Below are 18786 nucleotides of genomic sequence, written 5' to 3'. Positions count from 1 at the left end.
TATACGATATAAAAATAAATTACAGAAAATTTTCATTGTATGTAAATAAATTAATATCTTGGTAGTTCAAAATGTAGTTCGTATATGAGAATAAATAAGCATACAATAAATGTCATTAAATATTATTTAAGCCTTATTTTATATAAAGACTATTGAAAAGTTTACGACCAATATTATAATTACTAGGTATAATATATTATTTCTAAAGACGGGCATGTGTCATTAGTGATTCTCTTGAATATTAGTTATTTTTATTAAAGATGAAAAATTTTTTTTTATAACATACGGTTATCGCAAATGCTCCAAGAATATGCTATTCAAATCAACTTCACAAAGAAATCAATAATGATTACTCTGCTTATATAAAATAATTAAATTTTTTTAACAAAATTATAGAAGATGTTTTTAATGTATTTAACGTGATTAATGTTTTGATATCAACGTAAGGTAAAGTTTAACATTAACGAAAACCAGTAATGTAGATGTCTTTAACGGAAGAAAGATTTACAGTAAAACATTATGTAACTAAATTTATTTTGTCTCACTTGTCCCAAACATTTTTTTTAGTTACTTAATACCTTGAACTAATAACAAGATTATACATATATATATATTTAAATTTTATGTATAATGAAAGATTCTTTGAAACATGCAAACATATTGCATATTTCGGCAGATAATCTTCAAAACATGAGTGTTTTTTATCAACTGCTATGCTACATATGTATACATGTATAATCGGAGCGTTAACCACTTAGATAACACGAGACTTAAGTGTCAAATAAGAAGTAACATAAAAGTTAAGTAGGAAATGATTATAATAGGTTGCGTGTAATATTATAAAATAAACTCGTGTGTTAATTCATAAAAAAATAAACAAGTACAATCTAAAAGTAGGTATGTAATAATCTATACTACTCTGATTTCAAGCATCATTATCATGCAAACAAAATGTGAGATGAGAAAACACAGTGGGATAAGTTCATTGCTATTATCATATCGTATCTAACTTTACAAAAATAAATATTGCTAGCAGCAAGTTGCACGGTTGAACTCTGGATTTCAGTGACTTACAATTCAACGAGATGTAAGACTAGAATTTCCAGTTGTACACGACGAAAAAAAAAGACGGAGAGAGAGATTGCAAACAATTTTGCGGTTTGGTCGACAAATCATCGACAGTTCGTCATGACGACAAATCACGGATAGATAATACCGACGCTGGACAATCCTATTTAATCAGCTCGCTTTAGTTTTCATTGATTGAGACCTCGTGTCTTATCGTAAAGAGATTCGTGAAATGGTAAAAGTGCTGCTTAACTGATAATGATGAATTGGGCGTGAACATTTCACCAGCTTCTTTTTAAATCTTCCTTTAGCTTCATTTTAATGTACGCCAGTGACGTATCGAATACTTCCTTCTCCAACCGTGTGTGCTAACGACTGTCACGTCCTTCGTGAAACTCGTTGAACGTCACAAAGCAGTGACGTAGAGTTGTGAAACGACGTGAGACGAAGCGAAGACAGTGAACGAAGCGATAGGATGTTAATATTAGTCGAATCGTTTACGAATATCCGCGACGCGTCGGATTACGTCTAATTTTTTTTATGTGCCATACATTTTTACGGGGTGTGAAAACACGAGTTTATCTGTGTCGAAGTTCCAGCTGCGACCTTCGGAGGCGCGTGGTATCACCGGCAATAGTGTCCGACAGTACAGAATCATTATAAGATTAACATTTACTTTATGAACGTGTTTTCATAATTATATCAATTATATATATATATATGTATCGCATGTGTAAATGTACAGTGAGTGGCATGCACAAAGTATTTGGAAACCGTACAATTTTTTAGAGTTCCGTTCATCGATATCTTCCTCTCGAGCAGCGTCGATGAAAATTCAACTATAAAGACGCCATGTTAGAAGCTGATAATAATAATTAGAGGCGCAGACAAAGTGACTGTGGTCGATGGAAACGATGATCTGTGCGAGGTAATTCCATTATGATTCACTTGATACTCACTTGAAACTAAAATTACTTTAATCATTCTTCGTCATTGTTAACTTTCTGCATAATTATTATTGTTATTATCAAACTTCTTGTCATCTTCTGTATCTTTCTTATTACAATTTTCCTTGTAAGTGTTTTCCCTTTGACATCTTCCGATTCTTTAGCTTTGTCATGTTTAGTATTTTATGATTGCGTAAATTTTATAGTATACATTGATCTTCGCCCTATTAGTGCGATTAACACCACTCCAAATACATATTACGATAAGTCATTACTAGCTAGTCATAACTAACTGAAAAATTAAAAAATTAGAATAATAACATAATTTGTTCGTTTTGTTATTAAATTTGTTCAATAAATGGAAAAGAATGGAGCAAATGTAAATATAAATATTTCAAGCCATTCGGTACCTCAAAAATTACTTTGATGATCTAAATTGTAGGCCATTATGTGAATTGATCATAGATTAGTAACTTTCTAAATATGTATCCATTCTACAAGTGATTAACGATAATGTTTGCTCGGAATGTCTTAGGAATAGAAATGTGTTAGGAAAACAAAGGATATAATATCCTACAAAAAATTTTATGAAAGGATTATCCAGTCATTTATAGCATATACGTATTGTTTGTCAAATGATATGTCTAATGTTCTGGAATTCACAAGTATAGATCGGTCATAATGTATGTATATGATTATATGCAACTTAGCGTATTTATTGTTACTGAGATATATTGGTCGAAATATAAGACTGAATCAAATCTCAGCGTAAACGTGAATTATTAAGTTCTATTACCTGCGTATCTTTATCGCTAATCTCTTTTATTATTCTTATTTCATTTTCAAACTCAAATTCTTCATTAATCACATTGTATGAACTTATCATCTATCGTACATGTTCTCCATTCATGCTATACTACTTGGTTGAAGATACCTCATTAAGAAAATAGTTTCATTTGCATATTTAAACTACTTACATTCATAGTGTACAATAACGTAATTAAAATGTATGATAAGTAATTACATTTTTTCGTGAGCATACAAATTTTGTAACGTGTTAAACGGACTCTTTCTTTCTGCAGTGTGTTGGTATGGTGACATTGGTGCAACAGCATCGACAAACGGACGAAAACCAATATCTAAAAGATTCAAATCAAATAAGCAACGCCTCCATTGAAAATCGCGATAACGAAAACTGTGGAGGTGAGATAGTGCATTCTTCTGTTGATACTGTGGTTAGCGTCACCGGAAATGGCAGCCTTGCCGGTTCCTCTACGCAGTGCAGTAACATAGAAGATGACAGTGAGGATGATGAAACGGATATCGATGAAGGAGATTGGGTACCAGACTTACCCGTGCCGGCGGTGTTTAAGCAACATCAAGAAGTGACCACAGTCGATGGCAATGTGGTGCTTCCAAATGCAGATGTCTCGAATTTTGGTGATGTACGCGTGAAGAATTCGAGTAACGTGCATCTTGGTAACAAAACCTTCTATAAAGGTCCAGTAACAATAAAGCAGTTCGTTTACACGAACCCGACTTCGATACAGGAACCCAATACGGCGAAGAGTGATAATGTTCAAGCATCGAATGCAAATACCTCCGATTTGTCGACTACCAAAGGAGCTTCGACTGCGATCTTATCACAAAATCCTGATCTCCGTAACGGTAATTTTTTTTAGTAGTCTGCCCTCGATAGGTACTGTGCGTGTTTAGGTTTCTGTGGATGTTTTTATGGGAATCTGTAAACACGATCGTAACAGACATAGAATCCATTAGGTTTAGCTACATATAAGTTTCATTGGCTAGCTATGGAATCTAAATCTTCTCCATTTTTTTCGATGGATTAATTTTGAATGCACTGAGCCTAAATGCAGACGAGCCACTTTTGTTTGCGCGATATTGTTGCAATCATATTTCTTTCTTTGTTTCCTTAACTAAGAACAACGGAGACAGACATATGATCGCAGCAATATTGCGCGGATGAAAGTCGCTCGTTTGCATCGTGTCTGATACCGTGATTGTCTTCATTTTCTGGAAACTATTTATAGATAGTTGACTATTTGAAATAGTCTTATTTTAAATATAACTGAATGATACCAAAATAAAAGGTGTTGTCTATTGTATTTTATCTCATACTAAACACTTTTTAAATATTTTCTCTACAAATGTTGGATTGATTAATTTTTTATGCGTAAATAAAATTTCTTTTATCTTAAATGCGTAGACCTCTTGTCGTTAATGATGCAATTTTATCATTGCACAGTTATTAAATGGAAATGATACAAACGACAGGAAATAATGATATTTTAAAATCTGCGTTAGGAAATTGATAAAATACGGGGGAATTCCAAGAATTAGCAGAGACAGCTACGAACGATTTTGCAGACCATATTTTTTTCTACACAGTATATAGGTACTTCGATCTAGTTCTATCACTGTACTTTGGGTTTAAAATCCTATCGTTCCCGTCATTACGCTAACAAAATAATGAATAAATCAAAGTCGTGTATTTGTTTTTATGTCAGAATAAAAAGGTATGTGCAGCTTATAATAGATACAATCTTAAATGATGTTAATATATATAATATGCAATTTTTAATCCGCACGGTATTTGTATTTTTATATTTTAATTTTATTTAAAAATATGTTTATTCTGACATAGATTCAACAAGAACAGTGAGTGCTATGAAATTAGAACAAAAAACGCTGGTGACAGATGTAAGAAATTTTTAAGAAAGGATTAAAACGTATAAACTAAATATTATTAAAATTATCTGTATAAATATATTAGTAATAATATTAGTAATGTAATGATTTTTTTCGTCTAATAATACTTTTATGTTATTTTAGTAACAAAATGGGTGTGGACCTGGCGATGCGCAGCATTTTTGTGTTTACTAGCTTTGCTTCTTATAATTGTCGTTGTCATTGCGAATGTATACCTCACGCGCAATTCTACTGCTACAACATCTGTAGGTTTTCCGCAAATTCCAGATTCTGGACTCGGAGGTAATATTCATAACTTTCTTAATCATTATATTTCGTTAATTTTTGTTATACTTGTCAATCAATTAGTAGTTTAACGATAATTGAAAATGTCTGAAGAATTAATATATCTGTTGCTTGTCAATGAGTTGTTTGTAACTAAATTATATTGGTTAAATTACAGATAAAGTAAAAAATGTTCGTTTCATTGAACGAAATGAATGGGGTGCTCAACCACCTACGACAGATTTAACAAAGATGAAACTTCCGGTACCGTACGTGATTATTAGTCATACGGTAACTGAATTTTGTAGAACACAAGCGGGATGTACATTTCACGTTCGTTATATACAAACATTTCACATAGAATCTAGACAATGGTCGGATATCGCTTATAATTTTCTTGTTGGTGGCGATGGATACGTATACGTTGGTCGCAGTTGGGATTTTATGGGCGCTCATTCCTTTGGATTCAATAATATTAGCATAGGTATTTCTTTTATCGGAACATTCAACACCGTAATACCACCTAAAAGTCAACTGTATGCTGCGCAACGACTTATCGAATTGGGCATTGAAAATGGTAAAATTGCGCCGGATTATAAATTATTAGGACACCGACAAGTCTCTCGGACTTTAAGTCCAGGAGATGCATTATACAGTGTCATCCAAACTTGGCCCCATTGGTCACCATCGCCATAAAGAAATCTTTCTTTTTGTACAATACGATGTATCAGTGATATTTCAAATGTATTCAATTATATATTCTTATCGTCCGAAATACAGATGTACATTTGTACAAATTTCGAACAATTAAATTCTGTTTGTATTTATGTCTTCATGTAGCAATTTAGTACGTACGTTACCTTATTGACAAAATTTGAACTATGACATTTTATATAAATTTATTGTAAATTAATCTGCAGATATTTAGATATATCTGATAAAATGTTAAATAAAGTATGAAACTATAAAGGTGTTATAAGGATCTTTTCTTAGGATTAGGATAAGATATTTAAGAAATGTCATATTTTTCACTGTTAATGGTGATATCCGCATAATTTTTTATGCAGATTATTGCAGGTGTATTACAGAAAATTATAAATAATTTACAATACATACTGTGAGAACAAGGAATTGCGTAAAAAGGTATAAAAGAAATAATCATATCAAGTTCTCTGTTCCAAATACTAACTTTTTGGAGGGATTTATTCTACAATTTATTGCTACATTAAATAATACAAGATAGATTGTACCGCCAAAAATTGAGGTAGCAATTAAATTTTAATTCTTCATTGTCAGGGGGCGTTAGAATCGTCTTCAGCGCAAATCGTTCAGTCTTATTTACAATTTTGATGTGTTTTAATTGAGAAAGTTTGCGGAACGCGAAAAGGATATAGATGCTTATGAAATGATTGATTATGGAACACATATTGTTTAAGGCAACTGTTACTAACAGTAACAGCATCCTTAAAGGAAGTAAATGTACAGAGCTCTCAGGGATTGAAAATTTTTATACATGTTTATAATTTTTCGATTTATATATCAATATAATGTTGTTAAAAATGCGAGCCGTGTACTATTTTATAGTTTCGAAGATAGCCATTTTAGCGGGTGACGTGTTTACATGCCGTGTATTGACAGCCATAACATAAATGATCGACGTTGCATGTAATATGGCGATAATTGCTTTTCCGATGTAGAAGAAGCAAAGAACATAGTAATTCGTGGCTGAGTTAGGAAAAGATTGATAGAATTTTTCACAATGGTGAGAAACATCGATGAATTTGAGATTGGTGGAAAGTAAACAGTAAGTAAATGCGTAGATCTCTTGTTGTTAATCCTTTGGCCTATAATCACGAGCGAGACTCGTGGTACGGGATTTGTGCCATAAGCGAAAACCACGAATCCAAAAACACTATTTGTCCTCAAACATTGTTTATTATTTCACAATTCCCTTTGTAGCCCCTAAATATACATGTCATAAGAGGTATACATCTTGCGCCAGTTCGGGCACACGGCTAAACAGATGAATGGCACGACGCGCGACCGAAATTCTTGCTTATTATGGCTCGCGCGATGGGCAGATAGCGTGTAGGCCAAGGGGTTAATTATGCAATTTTATCATTGCACAGTTATTAAATGGGTATGATACAAACGACAGAAGATAATGATATTTTAAAATCTGCGTTAGGAAATTGATAAAACACGGGGGAATTTCAAGAATTAGCAGACAGCTACGAACGATTTCGCAGACCATATTTTTTTCTACACAGTATATAAGTACTTCGATCTAGTTCTAACACTGTACTTTGGGTTTAAAATCGTATTGTTTCTGTCATTACGCTAACAAAATAATGAAAAAATCAAAGGTGCGTGCTTCTTATTATGCCAGAATAAAAAGGTATGTGCAGCTTATACTAGACATAATCTTAATTGATGTTAATATATATAATATGCAATTTTTAATTCGCACGGTATTTGCATTTTCATATTTTCATTTTATTTAAAAATATGTTTATTCTGACATAGATTGAACAAGATCAATGAGTGCTATGAAATTAAAACAAAAAATGCTGATGACAGATGTAAGAAATTTTTAAGGAAGGATTAAAACATATAAACTAAATATTATCAAAATTATCTGTATAAATATATTAGTAATAATATTAGTAATGTAATGATCTTTTTCGTCTAATAATACTTTTATGTTATTTTAGCAAAAAAATGGTTGTGGGGCATTGGATGCGTAGCAATTTTGTTTTTAGTATCTGCCCTTCCTGATATTATCATTCACATTACGAATAAATACCTCGCGCGTAATTCTAGTACTACAACATCTGTAGATTTTCCGCAAATTCCAGATTCTGGGCTCGGAGGTAATATTCATAACTTTCTTATTCATTATAATTCGTTAATTTTTGTTATACTTGTCAATCGATTTGTAGCTTAATGATAACTGAAAATGTCTGAAGAGTTAATATATCTGTTGCTTGTCAACAAGTTGTTTGTAACTAAATTATATTGGTTAAATTACAGATAAAGTAAAAAATGTTCGTTTCATTGAACAAAATGAATGGGGTGCTCAGCCACCTACGACAGCTTTAACAAAGATGAAACTTCCAGTACCATATGTGATTATTAGTCATACGGCAACTGAAATTTGTAGAACAGAAGCAGAATGTGCATATCACGTTCGATATATACAAACAATTCACATAGAATCTAAACAATGGTCGGATATCGTTTATAACTTTCTTGTTGGTGGCGATGGATACGTATACGTTGGTCGCAGTTGGGATTTTATGGGCGCTCATTCCTTTGGATTCAATAATATTAGCATAGGTATTTCTTTTATCGGAACATTCAACACCGTAATACCACCTAAAAGTCAACTGTATGCTGCGCAACGACTTATCGAATTGGGCATTGAAAATGGTAAAATTGCGCCGGATTATAAATTATTAGGACACCGACAAGTCTTTCGGACTTCAAGTCCGGGAGATACATTATACAGTGCCATCCAAACTTGGCCCCATTGGTCACCATCGCCATAAAGAAATCTTTCTTTTTGTACAATACGATGTATCAGTGATATTTCAAATGTATTCAATTATATATTCTTATCGTCCGAAATACAGATGTACATTTGTACAAATTTCGAACAATTAAATTCTGTTTGTATTTATGTCTTCATGTAGCAATTTAGTACGTACGTTACCTTATTGATAAAATTTGAACTATGACATTTTATATAAATTTATTGTAAATTAATCTGCAGATATTTAGATATATCTGATAAAATGTTAAATAAAGTATGAAACTATAAAGGTGTTATAAGGATCTTTTCTTAGGATTAGGATAAGATATTTAAGAAATGTCATATTTTTCACTGTTAATGGTGATATCCGCATAATTTTTTATGCAGATTATTGCAGGTGTATTACAGAAAATTATAAATAATTTACAATACATACTGTGAGAACAGGGAATTGCGTAAAAAGGTATAAAAGAAATAATCATATCAAGTTCTCTGTTCCAAATACTAACTTTTTGGAGGGATTTATTCTACAATTTATTGCTACATTAAATAATACAAGATAGATTGTACCGCCAAAAATTGAGGTAGCAATTAAATTTTAATTCTTCATTGTCAGGGGGCGTTAGAATCGTCTTCAGCGCAAATCGTTCAGTCTTATTTACAATTTTGATGTGTTTTAATTGAGAAAGTTTGCGGAACGCGAAAAGGATATAGATGCTTATGAAATGATTGATTATGGAACACATATTGTTTAAGGCAACTGTTACTAACAGTAACAGCATCCTTAAAGGAAGTAAATGTACAGAGCTCTCAGGGATTGAAAATTTTTATACATGTTTATAATTTTTCGATTTATATATCAATATAATGTTGTTAAAAATGCGAGCCGTGTACTATTTTATAGTTTCGAAGATAGCCATTTTGGCGGGTGACGTGTTTGCATGCCGTGTATTGACAGCCATAACATAAATGATCGACGTTGCATGTAATATGGCGATAATTGCTTTTCCGATGTAGAAGAAGTAAAGAACATGGTAATTCGTGGCTGAGTTAGGAAAAGATTGATAGAATTTTTCACAATGGTGAGAAACATCGATGAATGTGAGATTGGTGGAAAGTAAACAGAAGAAAGGCCGCGTATAATTTTTAGCCATGGTGGGGGGGGCAATGCACCATGGGAACAATTTGCGACAGGCGCATGCGTAGATCAGTTTACAGTTGGAGCTTGGAAGAAAATGGCGTCAGCTAAGTTTCTGGAGGAAGCTCTGAGCACGGACGTCGATGAATCTGCAGTGAACGCGATAGTGGGCTCCCTTGAAACACAACTGGTAACATCTACGCCAGCTGTATCTGGTCACCAAGTAAGTTCTGCATCAGTCAGCCAGCAGAATCATCAGGTGAACAGTGGTATTTCCAACGGGGGCACCATCACCGCGGTACAACCACAGAAACATGGGGTTTCAAACGGTGGCGGTGCTACTACAGTAAATAGTCTGATGAATCAAGAAGTCACGAAGTCTATTACCACGAGTACTCTTCTCCCTGTAAACGTGGTTACCTCAAACACAGTGGCGCCACAGGTTACTACACAACAGCAGCAACAGCAGCAACAGCATACACAGTCAGCAGTCCCCCCTGCTGCTTATATCAATCAAGCTACTACAAACCAAGTGACCAGCAATCAAACGACAAATATACCAAGCCTTACCAAAACACATGAACCTGTCAAAATAATTTATCCTACTGTTGGTCAAGTAATTGCAACCACAGGGGTAGCTAATGCAAATAACAAACTTTCTTTTCCTGCACAAACTGTTGGACAATTGGCCAATGGTACTTTGGGAATAACTTCACCGGCAGTGTTACAGACAGCGTCAAATGTTTCTAATGTTGGTTCTGTCAGTGAAACAGGCAGTCAAACAGTTGCTAGTGTAAATAAGCCGACAGGTGCAGCTTTGGTGATAAAGACTAGTGTAGCACAAAGTGGCATGGTTTCTGTTCCAATGTCTGTTCCTGTTTCTGTGGCTGGCACAGTCAGCACAGCACTACAGGGTAAAGCTGGAGTTACATCTACGATAGTACCCAGCAATGTGCAAATTCTTAATGTTAATGCAATGCGTCCTGCCACACCGGTGACAGGACAACAAGCAGGCAAGCAAGTTGCATCTAGAGTAGTGATTGGTCCACACATGCTTGGAACAAGACCTGGAGGTCCAGGGGTAAGATATTTGTAGTTTATAAACCAATTTTGATTTTATTATTTTATTATCAAGAATAATCTGTGATATTGTATTGAAAAATATTTTTTGATAAATTTTGGCTTCTATTATGTGTGCGTTAATGTCCTTACTGTTTTAATTGTTTTAAAATAAAAAAAATTTTTTTTTAGATAACATTGCAAACATTACATGGTCTTCAACCTGGAACTCAGGGTCATATACTATTAAAAACAGAAACTGGACAGTTTCAATTACTAAGGGTAGGGCCAGCTCCAACAGCAGGTACACCTGGTGGTACTACAGTTACACCAAATAGTATAGCAGGAAATGCAGTGGTTGCTGCACCATCTCCGGGCACTACCTATCGCTTAGCCTCAGTGCCGGCTGTAAGTAGGCTGAACACACAGTTCACTGGCCCACCACTCGCCACGTTAAGAAAATCTATTCAGGTGACGCACTCTTATACCTCTTACAAGACTCGATGTAGTGCAGTAGTAGATTTTTAGTTTGTGCCATTAGTTGGAATGGTGTTATTGGTAAGGCTATGTATTATGTTTATATTCTTTCATTCTATCTTTGTGTTATTTCAATCATATGAAGTTTTCTTTAAAATATAATTAGGTGTACAAATATCACTTTGATATATGCAAAGAAAGAATTTATATCTACATATTATATTATTGATTTAAGGATTTATAAAAATATCCAATTGTCATAAAACAGAAGTTTTATGTAGTATACAGAAAGTTTTATTTTTGTATTGGCTTATTTGCTGGGATGCCTCTTTATTGTAGACAGACTTTCTACATTTTTTAAATATGCAATTATTTTATTAAATTCAATGCTATTATCATTCGTATAGATATTGCATGTTATATTGGTTAAGGGTATCATAGAGTAACTAATTTTTGAAATTTTGGAAAGTAAAGACATTTATATATTTATTGCAATTATTTATAATAGAACAATGACACTTTCTTCATATTTATGTAAATTTTTTATTTTCATTGAAATGAAATTCATATTTACACAACTTTAGAAATTATTTCCAAATCATAGTAATTTATATTCAAGGTAATTTAAAAATTATTAGTTGAAAAAGATAAATATGAAGTTAACATTCTTGATTCTTCATGTATTAATTTTCTGCTAGAATTTCATATATAAAAAATTATATTTTATTAAGTTGATGCATTTATTAGTTCCTTATAAAATATTTCTTCTACAAACATGTACAGTAATTATGTATGTAAAATAAAATCAAGTATATTATGTACAGCTTAATAAAAAACAATTAAAGAATAATATAGTAAAAGAAATTACGAGTCTGTACAAGGTACAAGTGCGTCTTTAATACATAATACCATTAAACTTATTGTATCAAATCACAATATATGTATCTATTGACATCTGATTTCTTAAAATAATAAAAATAATGGAGAAAATCATAAAAATGTAGATTTTGTGTTTGAAGAATCAGAAGTTCAGCATGCATATAGAGGACATATGTAGATTATAATTGTAGAAATAGAAAAAGGAAAATGTGATGCTACGAACATTTTTATAAACTTAAATATAAAAGCATGTTCTATATATAAAATTATTATTCATATCATAAATTTGCTGTTTATATTTTATTTTTAGCAATGCTGCAAAATGCTTCTAAATACTTTTGAATGACATTGCAGTTTTGTAATTCATATAGAATTTTACAGAAGTTACAAATTCATAAATATCATTTAAAGAAAAGTGTATATATTTATTAATTTTTTAAACGTAGAATTATCAAATAAAAGTTTATTTTCTTTGTTTAATTTTAAATATAGAAAATCTTATAGTATCTGTTTATTTGTACAGACTGTGGCTGCAACTATTACAACAGCAACTACAACTCCATCAACAGTAACTGCTGCTGCTTCAAGTACTCCTACTCCACCTGTTACTACTGTTCAAACAGTTCAGACATCTACACCAGTATGTATTACATGCAATTACTAAAAAGAAATGTGTATATTAGTTGTTAAATGTAACCAATAATTTTGCTTATAGTGTATTAAGTTGGTTACGCTGTCTTTTTTTAATTATAGCGTCCAACTACAGATAATACCAAAGAAAAGTGCCGTAAATTTTTAGCAAACTTGTTAGAGTTGTCTAGTCGAGAACCTAAAGCGGTGGAGCGAAATGTTCGGACTTTAATACAAGAGTTAATTGATACTAAAGTTGAACCTGAAGAGTTCTGTGATAGGCTTGAACGATTATTAAATGCATCACCACAACCATGTCTGATTGGATTTCTCAAGAAAAGTTTGCCACTTTTACGTCAATCTCTTGTTACAAAAGAATTGGTCATAGAGGGAATAAAACCCCCTCCAGCCAATGTTGTTTTTCCCGTAACATCTACCACTCCTGTAGTAACACAGGTAAAGTCTCGTATAAATTTACAAACAGTTTGTAGAAATTGTTCATGAATAGTGTGTACAGATTATAAACACATAGTTTACATATAATGTTATCTTGTGTCTACATTTATATGTGTATATCAGTGCTGTATAAGTACTACTTGCGAATAAAGTGGATTCTTCCCATTCTCGTATATTGCCTTCTGCTTTTAGACTCAAATAAGAGAAGAAGAAAATCATATGTCAGACTTGTTGATATCTTTCTAAACTTTCTTCCTTTTATAGCGATAACGCGTGAAGACGAATAAAAAATCGCGTAAGATTCCTTCATGGACAGCACTGATCTATGTTGATATTTCAGAGTTTTAAGTCGTATCACTGAGAGAGATTGTTGTTGAGATTTGTACAAGACATGTATTTTGCAGTTTCTGAAAAAAAAAGGTGATAAAAGATGATCTTTAACATCCAAAGTCTTTTTATGGCAGGTTATTTATAAATTAAACTTGGAAAGTAGTTTTATGTTTAAAAATTTTGTTCAAATGTAAAAAAGAGATATTAAAATTTTATCAGACAAAGTTAAACTGAAAAGTAGAAGAAACCAAAGAGTATAATTAGTATAATCTCAAAAATAATTTTCTGATGTATCTATCAATAGATTAGTGTATTATTATGTACAGTATATTGATGAATTTGTTATTGAAAGTAATTGATAGCAATTCTCAATTTGGTTATACTATTTGCTTAATATTAATGTATTTTATAATATAATGTAGCAGAATCAGCTTAGACCAACTGTTGCTGTGACAGCTGCAACAATTCCTGTAACTGCAGTTACTCCAACTACACAAGTAAGAGTAATGGCTCCACTACCTGCAGCTACAACTACAGTCCCACGACCTGCTCAGCCAGTTCAACAAAGGCTGGTAAGATATAAGAAGAGGTTTAATTTTGTTACATTAGAATATATTATTTGAATTGTAAATATATTGCTGTATATATAAGCTATGTAATTTAATTTCCATAATAGAGACAAATTAATGCTCTGATTCTTGGTTGTTAATGATTGGTGTACTACTTGCTTACGATTATCCATTTTTATAAAATATCTTTTTATTTGTTGTCTTTTTTTTAGACTTATGTAAATGACTAGTTGGATATCATTACACATTTAGAGGACGACGAAAAAATAGATTCTAAAATAAATATATATTCAAAACTATATTATATAAATATAAACCATATATATATATTCAAAACAAGCAATATATAAAAATTATATTTTCATGTATTTGTATCCAAATGTCGTCCGCTGTCTGTGTAGGTACGATCCGAAAAATTCAACTGGCCATTTATATGTTAAAATTAGATTAGATTCCTCAATATTAGATTGAAGTAAATTATAAAGTACTTATTGTTTTAGATACGACCTGTCACAACAGCAGTTCGTAGTCCTGCACCATATACTGTGAAATCAACGGCGGCGATAACTGGGATACGACCTACTGTGCCTACAATTCAAAAACCACCTATTACAACTGTTGTTAAAACAGTTCCAACCATAACGCAAGGCAAAACAGTCAACACAGCCACTACTGTTAATAAAGCCATAGTGCCTTCTTTTGTTCCAAAGCCAGTTACTAAAGAAAAAGAAAAAAAGACATTTTCGTCTGCAGGATACACGTAAGCAACGATTTTTTGTTGTTTGTCATATTGTTTTGTAATGTTTATTCATTATATATATACGCTTATTTTGGTTAAATAGGGGAGATGACGATATCAATGATGTCGCAGCTATGGGTGGTGTTAATCTCGCCGAAGAATCGCAAAGGATTCTTGGTTCTACAGAATTTGTTGGAACACAAATCAGATCCTGTAAAGATGAAGTATTCTTACATATGACACCATTACAGCAAAGAATAAAACAAATCGGTAGTTACCTCTGTCAATTGTTCGATGTGAATACGTGATATAGTATATATAACATATGTGACATAGATATGATATAAACTTATTCTTTAGTTTCCAGTTATGGATTAGAAGAACCTAATCAAGAAGTTGCGGCGTTAATATCTCATGCTGTACAAGAAAGGTTAAAAAATTTAGTAGAAAAATTAGCAGTGGTAGCAGAACATAGAGCCGATTTGATAAAGGTGAAGTTCACAGATTATAATAAATTGAATGAGGATTCAATTTTATATCATAATTGTTAATCAAATCGAGTATTTCTAGCATAAATAATGTATAATGGTTACAGGTGGACCCACGTTACGAAGTAACACAGGATGTTAGGGCACAATTAAAATTTTTAGAAGATTTGGATAAAGTGGAACGTAGAAGACATGAAGAACAAGAAAGAGAAATACTTTTACGTGCGGCAAAAAGTCGCGCAAAAACTGAGGATCCAGAACAAGCCAAGTTAAAGGCAAAAGCTAAAGAGGTACTTTCACAAATATATAAATTTAGAAAAAAATATAGCGTAAGAAGAATTAATTAGCATCTGAAATTTCATATAGATGCAACGTGCAGAAATGGAGGAATTAAGGCAAAGGGAAGCAAACTTGACAGCTTTGAGAGCAATCGGTCCACGTAAGAAGCCTAGACTTGACATAGGGGTGTCTGTCAATAGTCCTGGCAGTAATTCTGGTTTGAACGCTTCAGCGACTGGGATTAACAGACAAATGCCAATGAAACCACGTTTAAAGAAAGTGAATTTCAGAGACTTATTGTTCCTTCTTGAACAAGAAAAAGAAACGTGTAGGAGCACAATGCTCTATAAATCATACTTGAAGTGATGTTCTATAAAGGGCAGGAACTTAAGTGACCCGCCCGATATCTGGCGCTCTATCTACATGGTCTTGTGTGAGCTGGCCTCAATGGACCTTGACAAATCATGTGACGTTAGTGTGCGTTGCATTGTACAGTGTTTCATAAGTTACATACAATGAAATTCATTACGAATCACGTCGGGATTCCATATACATCCAAGATAAGATTATTTCTACCGTGTCGATAGGCTTCCCTATTTGTAAATGACTGAAGATTTTTTAAATGTAATATAATAGATTGTTCTTTATTTTTCAACACAAAATTGCATCATTGGAAAGAGCAATGTGTATAAGCACATGCCTGATGATCAGTCTTGGATAGTCTCTTTATGGAAAGGATGTTGTGTGGCCATATATAAGTATTGTTATATGGTGAATGTATGCCGAATGAATGTGTGTATATTGTCATTTATGTATATGCCTACTATATTGTAACACTTGACCTATACTTTTGGACACTGTAGCGACAGTATAAAGAGTGCGTGTTTTGTTAACATAATAAATCGTATTTTTGCAATCTGTAATGTAATAACATACTGTGAGCACACTGTCCAAAAAGTATGGAATAATTTGTACAATACCTTACGTATAAAATACTAAATAGTGATAATTTCAATGTTGGTACAACAGAATATAGCTACTCTCCACAATAAGATGGAATTGTTATCAGTATATTATGTTGTAATCTACATTTTCAGTGTTTATAAAAGAATTAGCTGTTACGTTTTTTATTAAAGAAATATTTACAAAAGTAAGAATTACGGATATTTCTTCGATTGATGTTAATTTAATCATTTATATTTCCTCTTCGGAATTAGTACAGTTTTTGCTAATCTTCAGAGAAAAATATGCTTTATATAATCGATTGAAAAAAAAGCGTGTACCTGATTTATAATGTAAAAGAATTTGCTGCAGATGTACGTGTGCCTATTATCGAACAGAATATTTAGAAAGATATCAATCTTTCCTAACTTGCTCATCACATGAGCGTCTTACACTACACGTGTCCGAAATAGATTCTTGTGCAACATTAAAAAAAGATAAAAAAAGGAAATCATTGTATATGTCTCATATGCAGAACCATCAATACATACATGTATGCATATACGCATGTATCATTTATTACGTACAGATTTGATTTTTAGTATAATATCAGTTTAGATTTTCCATGGTAACCTTCGTTATAAAAAGGTTTTTAATCTTGAATGATTCATGTTCATTTTTGCAGATTTACGTACGGAACATAGATAGTGAATTCTTGTCTTAAATATAAACATAAATACTATACACTGATGCCGATACCAGAAATCATCGATTTTTATAAGCTGTAATATAAATTTGATATAAGTTTGTTGAGGCAATAATAGAAGTTTTTCTATTGTACTGCTGTAGTTTGGAGTTACAGAATGATACAATACGAGGTATACTATTTATTTTTTTTTAGCAAATCGCGTGAGATAGTTATTTCAGATTATCCGAGTACAAACAGGAATTATAATAAAAAGAAGAAGTCTAAAGTATTCTGATAATCTGGATTAACTGTAATTGCTCGATGATTTTCGTGCTTCCACATTTTTTGGAATGCACGATAACACTTCCTGATAGGCATTCGAAAAGAAAGAAAAGTAAAATATATTGCAAAGGCACGTACACCTGTGAGTCTTCTAGTGTAAATAACGGGAGAATAAAAGCGAGTCTAACGTAACATTTCAGTTACAATTACGTGAAACGTTATGCTTCAACGGTTCAATATCGATTTAAAATATAATACGCGCACAAGACTGATGAATTGCGTAAAAGATGTTAAGTTAAACCGAACTATTAACTTTGACTATCCATAGCGCTGATTAATTATGAGGTGGATCAGTACAAAAGAGGAAAGAAAAAGAAAAGAGGAAAAAATTATTTAAAGCGTAATGGGTGCAAGGATATATGATTGCAATATTGATCTCAGCTACATAATTCTATTTGTTATTGCGTGCACCAAGAAATGATTGCCTTTTTATATATAAATATATATAATAGCAATTGATATAAGTTTTTCATTGCGAGAGCGAGCGAGCGAGCGAGCGAGAGAGAGAGAGCTTATAATTAAAAAAAAAGAAAAAAAACAAAACAGATCGTTGAAGCAACATTATTCGAGTAATAACATGTAAATAATTCGTTTTTTAGTAGCTATATACTTTTATCAGAAAAGGCGCACATACAATTACTTGTACCATACTTTTTGCCGCGCACTTCACAGTGTAAGAAATTTTTACTTAGCTGCGTGTTCCTCTTTAGAATGATTGCATCATTTTTTACGAGCTCGATGAAAAAAAAACGCAAATTTCCGAAGTTAGTTATATTATAATGTTCTCCTAACTGCCACTAGGTGGAATTATTAATATAAATATATAAATAGAGGAATGTAAAGAAACAAAAAAAAAATACTAAAGGTACATAGCAGTTTTGGTACAGTATGATATTTTTACAAATTGTAATTGGATAAATCGTAACCGAGAGATAATAAAACACAAGAATAAGTTTCACCAAAGAATAGCCCGAATTTTTTATTCTTAGGCTTCTAATTGTTTTTTTTGTCATGTAAAAAAGGAAAATGATCTTTATGCGGGGTACGTTGAGTTTTTTCGAAAAGGAATAAAATTCTGTTTTTTCTTGTTATAGTTCGGCTTGTAAGTATAGCTTCCGTGAAATTATAAGTTCATAAAGTTTCGGGCTGTTAATGTATTTATAACATTAAACGATTAAGATACTGGAAGTATAATCGAGTAAATATCATTTTTATTGTACCATTTT

At 32.3% G+C, this 18786-nt stretch overlaps 2 protein-coding genes across 4 annotated transcripts; both read left to right on the top strand.

Annotated features, from left to right (window-relative positions):
- The first annotated feature begins 1163 nt into the window (after positions 1 to 1163).
- On the top strand, positions 1164 to 8691 carry LOC126868651 (uncharacterized). The gene is made up of 11 exons (XM_050624379.1): positions 1164 to 1996; positions 3098 to 3683; positions 4243 to 4280; positions 4446 to 4552; positions 4681 to 4736; positions 4869 to 5027; positions 5188 to 5702; positions 7310 to 7407; positions 7536 to 7591; positions 7724 to 7882; positions 8043 to 8691. Exons 2-11 carry the CDS (start codon positions 3107 to 3109, stop codon positions 8558 to 8560), a joined length of 2283 nt encoding a protein of 760 aa, XP_050480336.1. The 5' UTR covers positions 1164 to 1996; positions 3098 to 3106; the 3' UTR covers positions 8561 to 8691.
- A 418-nt stretch (positions 8692 to 9109) lies between these two features.
- LOC126870784 (transcription initiation factor TFIID subunit 4) lies at positions 9110 to 18526 on the top strand. Of its 3 annotated transcripts, none has more exons than XM_050628832.1 (10): positions 9110 to 10763; positions 10934 to 11212; positions 12621 to 12737; positions 12851 to 13183; positions 13939 to 14085; positions 14583 to 14842; positions 14925 to 15091; positions 15182 to 15312; positions 15417 to 15599; positions 15676 to 18526. In XM_050628832.1, the coding sequence occupies exons 1-10, from the start codon at positions 9780 to 9782 to the stop codon at positions 15952 to 15954; spliced, it is 2880 nt and encodes a 959-aa protein (XP_050484789.1). In that variant the 5' UTR covers positions 9110 to 9779; the 3' UTR covers positions 15955 to 18526. The 3 variants fall into 3 exon arrangements, with proteins under 3 accessions (XP_050484789.1, XP_050484781.1, XP_050484792.1); XM_050628824.1 differs by having other exon boundaries at positions 9121 to 10763; positions 13936 to 14085; XM_050628835.1 differs by having other exon boundaries at positions 9161 to 10763; positions 10934 to 11149; positions 13936 to 14085.
- The last annotated feature ends 260 nt before the right edge of the window (positions 18527 to 18786 follow it).

This window comes from Bombus huntii, chromosome 1 (assembly GCF_024542735.1).
Source record: "Bombus huntii isolate Logan2020A chromosome 1, iyBomHunt1.1, whole genome shotgun sequence".
Classification (NCBI taxonomy): Eukaryota; Metazoa; Arthropoda; class Insecta; order Hymenoptera; family Apidae; genus Bombus; species Bombus huntii.
This window is presented reverse-complemented; position numbering and strand designations above follow the sequence as displayed.